A 9,252-nucleotide genomic window follows, 5' to 3' on the forward strand; every position below is an offset into this window, starting at 1 on the left:
TAACTAGTATGGATCATGATTAATACTTGTAATGTGAGGGTACAAATTATTTTTCTATGCAAAGTAAAAATGTAGACTTGTGGCCGCTGGGGTATTAGAGAGGCTGTTGTATTTTTATTTGGTCTGAGTAAAATTTTAGAATCTCGACGCCATTGTAGCTTATAAACACGAATAATAAAACTATTTCGTTTCGCAATGACGACGTTTATTTATTTTTTTTTCGACTGATATTATATAAGTACAGCGTTTTCGTTAGTTATTATTTACAGTTATTAATACTAACGCACCTTGATTAATCTTGATTAATCAGGTAAGCTTCCCATTTTCATGCACGCGTTGAACGAAAAAGCCTGAAAAACATTACAGTGGTACACAATATTAGTTTTTCAAATAAAATATTATCGACAACAATAATTCGGTTGGGTATAAAAGTGTAATATAATTTAGTCGTATGCACACGGTATGGTATGGCGAATCGATATTACTATAAACAATAATGTGATACGTTTACGTCGGCCTCGTCGATTCCGAGGGGTAGAAACTAGATTTCGATTTCCTATTTGAGACCACCGGATTTGGTCCGTCCATTTTGGTTTTCAAACTCTGACAAAACGGCTCCAGCTATCAAACTGTCCGTATGAACAAATATGAAAACGTAAAAAAGTCGAGTGCGTCAAAGCCTTTGGGAGCAATCATAAGTAATGCACGTCACTGAATATTGAGTGTATAACATATTTTATACCGTCACTTTTAAAATTTTCATAATTCATATGCACGCACGAACACACACACACACACAACGACAAATGATTTAATGTATACATATTTTGTAATTCTCGTGTACATGAATATTGCACGTATGATTCACTCATCGTGTCATAATTATTATTTTTATCACGATGGGATGGTATGATAATGAGCACGAAAATATCGAGTTATCCATAAAGTAATTGTTAGTTAACAGACTATTGAAATAACGATGTAGTACGATTATATTATTAATTGTTTTCCACGTAAAGGCGTATTGTTATTATATTCATAAAACATTTTTGTTATTATCCTACAATTTGAACGAGTAAAAAATTAAATTACATAGTAAGTTTAACTCGCCCATACAGAACGATTGCATAAATATTTTTTAGTAACTTTTTTGTTTGAACAAACGTTTTAAACTGTAACATAACAATTATTTTCGAGTATTAAATTTACTACGCTATACAGTTATTAAATTGCTACATCTTCCTCGAATTGTATTTACGAGTCGAGTACGAATGTGTGTTTTATCTTTTAACATTGTTTAAGTTCGTGAACTTAGAATTTTCTTTAAATTATTACTCCGTGTCTTTTGTTAATTATAATTGAACGCATGTTATTGTGAAATTAACAGGAATCTAATTATGCACACACATAAATTAAAAATAATTACGTTGACATTTTACCTCTTCGTTTCGGAAGATTAAAATATTACAAGTGTACCAATTTTTACCGGGGAAAAAGAAATCATCGCGAACTACACACCCGCGAGCTGACAATCGGATCACGATCGTTATCGCCTTGACGGCAATTCTTTTACCATCACTCGTAGTAAATTAATTTTTCATATCTTTCTCTACATTGTAATCATTACCGTTTAGCTCTAAACCGTTTATTAGTCCATGTTTAAATCTCGTACCTCGTTTGTCCGTAATCTTAACTACAAACCGAGGTAATTACGTTTCAACACAGGACGCGAAGAACGGTTTACGTGAGCGTCGTTCTTTTGGTGACATCAACACAATACTTTACACTTAAATAGATTTGTATGGATTCGTGGTGGTTTTGATTTATTTTTTATTTCCATAATAAATTATCGAGGTTAGCTGTTATGAAAATAAAAACGCTACAACACAATAAACGTTCCCCCATTGTGAAAAAAAATTGTCCACCCCATTATGAATACATTGCAGTTCGAACTAGGTTAGGGGCTTGATTCTAGCCTAATGTTCATAGTTGACACAATTTCACGATCACGGGAGAATCATAAAATATGAAAATAGATCCGAAAGTAAAAATAAGATTTTGTTTTTATATTTTCATAACATTACCCATCAAAGTTGCACACATGCATAACATCTTAAAAGTTTTCTTTGTCCGGTTTTCTTAATTGCGAATATCTCAATGTTCACAATCGCACAGTGAATTATTACCTCCTTCTCAATGTTTAACTCAAAGAACGAGGTACGGAAAATTCTCATATTTATTGATCTTCAAGTTTTTTATTCCATTATTTACGTTCACTATCTGATTTCAAAGCCAATTGTGGCGGACAAAATATTAAATATCTATGTATATACTTATACATACAACTAATCGAGTAATAATTTCAATAATTCATAAGTTCTCCCTTCGCGGATCTGAACCCAACAGTTATGTATTATTATTGTACGTACATTGGCAAGGGAGAGAGATAAGAAAAAAAACATAAAAAGTAATTTTTTCGTGTAACACGGTACTTGGTAAACGTTATCGTCGTGTTCTACTACTTAAATATGATGAGTGCAAAACCATTAATTACTCATAATCACCTGATTATTAGACGTCTCTGTGAATATCGTATACTTGTCTATGATATTTTCTTCCTTCGGAGTGAGCTTAATATTCGTGAAATAGACATCTCTGAACATGTCTTGTACATCTTCGGGCAAAAACCTGAAAACCGAAATTTAGTATTATAGAAAACGACGTGGTATGCACGTTATTTTAGACGTTATAATATGACGATCTTGAGTTGAAAAAAATTTTCATAAAAAACGTATGACTATCGATGTTTGACATTTGAACTGTGAAAACAATAACTACTCCGACAGAATTATTTTCATTTACTTGATAAATTGCAATGGGTAGAAAGAATTATCAGGAACAGTGAATATCCGTTCATTGCGCAAAATTCCTTCGATTATCAATTCACAAGCGTCCTCTACCGGTATTTCCGGAAACCTATAAAGTAAACAACATAAGTAGATGCATACGATGGTATCTGATTAACTGTATTGTCCAGTCAAACCTCAATATTCGATTACTCGAATTGCGCGGGCAGTTTGCGATGAAATACGGACAGACCGTAGTGGTGATTACGTCTGACTTCATTAGTTTGAGCTCTTTAGTTAAGCTTTCCATCATACCTGTCAAAACAAACACAATATACAATACACAAGACGGCAGTTTTATAAAAAACTTGTTATTATATTAGCAATAAAATAAAAGGGCCAGACTCTTAGATGAAAAGAGATACGGGGACGGGTGGATGGTCTTGGTCTTTTAAACTCAAAAAAATTGTGTCATTTTTCTCAAAAAAAATAATTCTAAATGAAAAAGGTAAGGATGGATCATTATTTATAAATATAATAATATATAATATTATAAATGGTTGATATAATGAAAGAATCACATTTCTTAATAAGGACAGTCGAACTTTTAACGTTATAACTTTCGCAACATAAATAAATGTCTACATTTTAGTGAAATCGAAAATTTCAGGTGTCTATAGACAACAAAAATGTATTTAAAATGTTTGATAACTGCTTTTAAATCGTTGTAACTAGTATCATTTAATGGAAATTCATTAAAATTTCATTTTGTAATGCCTAGAAAACATTTTTACGACATTCCACATTTTTTTTTGTTTATAAGAAAAATATAAAACATCGTGTAACCAATTTTCAAGGTTAAAGTATAAATTAGAAGTTAAATATAGGTACTTTAAAATACAAAAAGTAGTATTTTCGTTATACTCGTATATATTTCTCTAGCAAAATGTTATGTTCAAACAATCGTAAAGTTTATTTTGAAATTAAGCTACATTTTTTTTTATTGTACACTTATAAATATATATGGGGAATTTCATAATGAATTTTTAAAAAATGTTGTCGAATCAAAATTATTTTATTGTCATTTTCGAAAACCAATTTAAGAAAACATGAACACTTTAGTTTTCTATTCATAGTTCAAAAATAAATATTTTTAAAATTATCTATAACAAACGGTGATATAAACGTTCAATAAAAACTTTATAACTCTACAGTTATTACTTTAGAGTTTCGATCAAAAAATTTATTCAATTTTTTCGAATACCCGTGTGCCATAAATTTCACCGTATTTTCATAATGTATGTTTTTCTTAATTATTTGGAAAAATTTCGATAAATTCAAAAAATTACTACTAGAAAGTATTTAAAAAAATATATATTTTCTATATTCTAATTTTTATTTGGTGATGATCAGAGCGTATATACAGATACAACAAAAAACACACTCAGTATGGTACTCATATAATATATATATATTTCTCGTTTATTTAAAATCTAAAATTTGGTAACTGTGATATTTTCATGTGAATTATATTAAACAGCGCATTGTCTTTTATTAAATTTTTTCGATTAAATCTATTATACAGTGTTGTATTCTATAGTGTTTATGAGCTCGGAGAAACTTTTTTATTTTTAAATTTATATCGATTTTCATTGAAACTTTGAGAAAAAACATTGAATGTACCGAAAACGAATAACAACTATAAGATAAGTAAGTCAAAACATATGCATTACTGCGATAAATTACTGTGCGACTTTTAATAAAAATTAGTGATAATATTTGACAGGACGATGTGAAAAAATATCTTTGTGTATATTTGAGAAAGAAATTAATAGGTTAGAAGTAAATACTTGTATATTAGTTTTTAATGATAATATAGATAAGTCTTGATAGTATTGTAAAAAATTATTTTATTTTAAATTTCGTAGACGAATTTCATTCAAAGTAATAATAATAATAAAAAAAAAAAAAAAAGGCTTTAGTTATCATAAAATGTTATCGTTCACGGGGTTTCAGAAAGAAAAATTAGTCGGACGTGTTATTAAAATTTTTTAATTCGGTACTACGACAGGTGGTTTTAACGATACATATCTGTCCCGGGTCTGAGATTATAATAATCAAATAAATCGCTTACCGTTCACAGCGAATTTGGTTGCAGAGTATGCGAAATGAAATTCTAATCCTTGAAATGACGTCATTGATGATATTGTCACGATATGGCCAGTGTTTCTTTCTAACATCGAGGGTAATATTTCTCTGATCACCTACGAAAAGAAAAAAAAATCTACTGTGTGCATAGTTTACACGGTCCTGATATATATTTTTTTACTCCGTAAATGAAAGAAAATATTTGTTTTCCATTTAGTGTATTATATTTTCCGTACAAACAAAATATTTCCTTGCAGTTACGGATCGTGTATTGTTCGAGAGCAATACAGTCGTATCTTTGGCCGGAGAAACGAAAGCGGAATGGTGATATCACAAAGACGGAAAGCACAACTAACTGAAAGTTAGGTATCCAGCAATACAAAAATAACTCGCAAAGTTTCAAAAATTAGTAGCTTTATAATCGCTTGGTTAAGTTTTATTTTTATTCGTAACTTATAACTTTATGAATCACAGTTTTTATCAGTTATAAAAGTTTTTTCCGTGCGCTCAGCATACAGGGTATTTAGAATTATACGTAACAGCTAATTTATATGGATGCGCGTGAAGTGTTTAAGCTAAAATTAAGGCTATGCGAAAACGAATAGCTAACTGTTGAATCTTAATAAATCCGAACTTGATTTTGATATTCTAATTGATCATTTAGACAAAAATTCCCGTTCAGGTTTGTTGTTTGAACGATCTACGTACCCTGTACATTAGGTAAAATGATGGAAAGCAATTTCAAGGAAATCGATATGCGCAATTTTTGAAAATATAGGTATAGGAATAAGTAAAGGAATAATATAATTTTTTTTTTTAATTCTTTTTTTTTTTTTTTTTTTGAAGCTATTCTCGCTCGGCTAAAGTTATTCACGAAGAACAACGCACACGTCACGCTCGCACCGGCTACCGCGTCGACAACACCGTGCTGCGCGTATTAGCATACGGTACGCAAAACAAGCGCATTTTACCCAAATCTGACCGAGTAGATTCGTGTTGACTATATCCGTTATGACGTCGTCGACTTCCGGGTCCGCGAACAATGTGTTCTTGACCACACCCGCGTTGTTGACCAACACGTCCACGGGTCCCATTAGGCGTCCGACCGCCGCGTGCATGTCCATCACCTGCCGCCGGTCCGTGATGTCGGCCACGAACCCCTCGGCCACGCCGCCCTCCGCCCGGATCCGTTCAACCGTCTCGTCGTTGCCCGCGCCGTCCTTGTCCACGCATGCGATCTTCGCCCCCAACCTGTGGAACTGCAACGCGAGTTCGCGACCGTTCCCCCGGGCGGTCCCCGTGATCTGCAAGCACACGAATAACCGTGGTTAGGCGTTCGGTTCGTTTGGTTGAATAGTTTTGGTCACAACTAGTCGTCACTATCACCCAACGTCCGATGAAATGTGCCGAAGAGAAATGTTAAATACAGCAACACCTGCTCGGGTGCGGTTTCGATGAAAACAAATCGAAAACATAGGCCGTAGCTTTAGACACGTGGTGTAATCAGTTGTCGTGCACGAATGATTTGCTTAAAATAATATTGAATATCGTAATCGGTATCAGAAATTAAAAATAAAATACGAGTTACAAAAAATATAAAATTCACCTGGAGTTTTGTTTATGTGGAAATGTTTATAAGCTGTTTTTTTTTTTTTTTTTTATTTTAATTTTAATAACATTACGGGCAATCAGCCCAAGGAAAGAAAACTAAAAAGATGCCAAAATGTCAATAAAAATTTATCAAAATCGCAATATAAATATATTAAAATTATATAGTAAAATCATATCATACATATTCATTAATTACTTACTCAAATAATATTATAAATAATATATAATTTTTTTTTTTTAATAATTATATACATCTCTAAAATATGTTCTTGAAAATTGTATCGTCTGTTACTTAAAATATGTTTATATAATGAAAAAGTACGTTCAACGTTTACACTTGTTCTCGATGCATACTAAAAATTATTTAAAAAAATTGGTGTTATATCTAAATTAACATTTTTGATTTTCTATCATAACCTCAGACTAAGTTTTAATAGTTTTATATCCTTCATTTTTTCTAAGACATATTTTAATTTATCTTTAACTATTTTCTTATTGGGACCGAGAATATCTATCAAAATATTTTCAATTTTACTAAATATATTTAAAATATTAATTAATTGATTATTTGAGTCTTCTAAAATTGTGAGTTTTGTGGATAACTACGATAAATATAATTTAAAAAATGCTAAAATAAATTTAAATACATTTAAAAATTTACGCCATAATTATATTTTTACTTTAAAATTACATTAGAAATTATAATTTATATATTTTATCATTTAAAGTACACAAAAATTGCAATAATTGCTTAAATTATAAAAAATTGCTTTATTAAATTAAATAGGAAGACTGTAATTAATCCGATTCGTATACATATTTAATCAAATTTGAGTTACCTGGTATCAATAAATAGTTACAATATAAATTAAATCTGGTCTTTAATAATAATAGACATGTATACAAAATAATAAAAAAAAGTACAACCAGTACAGTTAATATCGGTATAATTTTTGTTTTAGTTGTATAATGGCTTTATAAACGATTCTTTTTTTTTTTTTGGGAGCAGTGATATTTCCCATTCGAAAAACTTTTCATACGTTTTCTGATACGTAAATACACACACGCATAAAACTAATTCGACTCAGCGTCATTTTAGAAACGCGATGCATTACAATGACGATTATTGTTTTGAAAATTAAAATAATGATACAGCGCCAACCTGTCCCGAGATGACTGAAGCGAGACGAGATCATCATCCTCGCCATTCCTACATTTACATTGTCGTTTGTGCGCTCGAAAAAAAATAAAAAAATAATAATCACGCGACACAATTACGGGGGTTCGTTTTATTTTTATTATAATTTCGAACTCCCTGTGAACCGCGTGCAGTAGGCGCTACTCCGAGAATCTATTATTACACTTAAACGGGTGCTTTAAAAATTCGAAAGCCTTTTTTGGCGAATGTAAACATGAAATTCACTGTTGTTGTATAGTGGCCAGGTGCGATAAAGAACCGTGTTCGCCATGAAATTAAAACGCGTATTTTCACGACAGGACACGTTTCAATGTTATCACAATAATAATAATATATTAATATGCGTACCAAAATCACTTTCCCCTGGACACTTTTTGGTTCCGCTGGAAAGTAAACGTACAAAATCATCGATACGATAATTTTCGGGATGTTCAGTATGACACACAGTAACACTTCGAAACAGAACGAGATTGGTTGCGCTGGTATAAGGTACTCTTTGAAAAACACGCTCAACAGTTTATGAACGAGACCCATGTTTGTCCGTTGTAAAAGGTTCGAAGCCAAATTTCCAATCGATTCGGTACACACATTACACGCACCGAGTTGTTGTACGGCACAGTTGATGCGACTAAAATTCAATTACACGTACGTGTCGTTTCGTTCGAGTTTACAGTAGTAGTCTATGAATAAATTTTAATTTTAACGGCCTCGTTTGAAATTAATGTTCAAGTTCTTAATTTGGGGGTTTTCGAGACACATACATTAGCGAAAAAGTTGTGCTCGCATCGGATTTCAATATCAAGTTGACAATGCAATACTTCGATCGAGTTTTTCTTTTTTCATATAATTCACTCTAAATGCGATGCAACAATTTACACTTGTTTGACGAAAAGTCCTGAATTATTCGTACGTATACACGTAAACGTTTGGAAAAACATTTCAATGAATATTCTGTTGTCAAATAGTAACGACTGAGCATTTAAAAACACAGCATTCGAGCTTTCCATTATGTTAATATATACGGTGTACTTTTTTATTAAAACTTATTCATCTTGTCAAATGTCATATATTTTACTGGGTCGCGTGTAGAAAAAATTAAACATTTTGTGACTCGATTTGCATTTAGATGTATGAAATAGTGCGATGCAATAGATATTTAATAATTTTGAACTATTTGTTAGCACCCGTTATTAGCTAGTAGCAATTATTAATTTTCCATTGTGAAGACGTGTGTTATCCGATGGACATTTGATTGATCGTAGTATTTCAATTGAAAAAATATTATATAATTAATTTTAAGTTTGTAAGGTTTTTATTCGGGAGAGCAAATAAAGACATGTTCATTGACGGTGGACCAAAAACAAGTACTAAAAAAATATCATCCTTTGCCGATCATATATATTTATAAATATATACAATTGTACGAATCAACGCAAAAAAAAAAAAAAA

At 31.3% G+C, this 9,252-nt stretch overlaps 1 protein-coding gene across 1 annotated transcript; it reads right to left on the bottom strand.

Annotated features, from left to right (window-relative positions):
* Positions 1–202: 202 nt before the first annotated feature.
* On the bottom strand, positions 203–8,806 carry LOC112682927 (17-beta-hydroxysteroid dehydrogenase 13-like). The gene is made up of 7 exons (XM_025553706.1): positions 8,152–8,806; positions 5,966–6,298; positions 4,981–5,110; positions 3,044–3,161; positions 2,863–2,976; positions 2,565–2,688; positions 203–350 (listed from the first exon to the last, which is right to left on the bottom strand). Exons 1-7 carry the CDS (start codon positions 8,335–8,337, stop codon positions 303–305), a joined length of 1,053 nt encoding a protein of 350 aa, XP_025409491.1. The 5' UTR covers positions 8,338–8,806; the 3' UTR covers positions 203–302.
* Between the last annotated feature and the right edge of the window lie 446 nt (positions 8,807–9,252).

This window comes from Sipha flava, unplaced genomic scaffold (genome assembly GCF_003268045.1).
Source record: "Sipha flava isolate LNK unplaced genomic scaffold, YSA_version1 215_pilon_pilon, whole genome shotgun sequence".
Taxonomy (NCBI): Eukaryota; Metazoa; Arthropoda; class Insecta; order Hemiptera; family Aphididae; genus Sipha; species Sipha flava.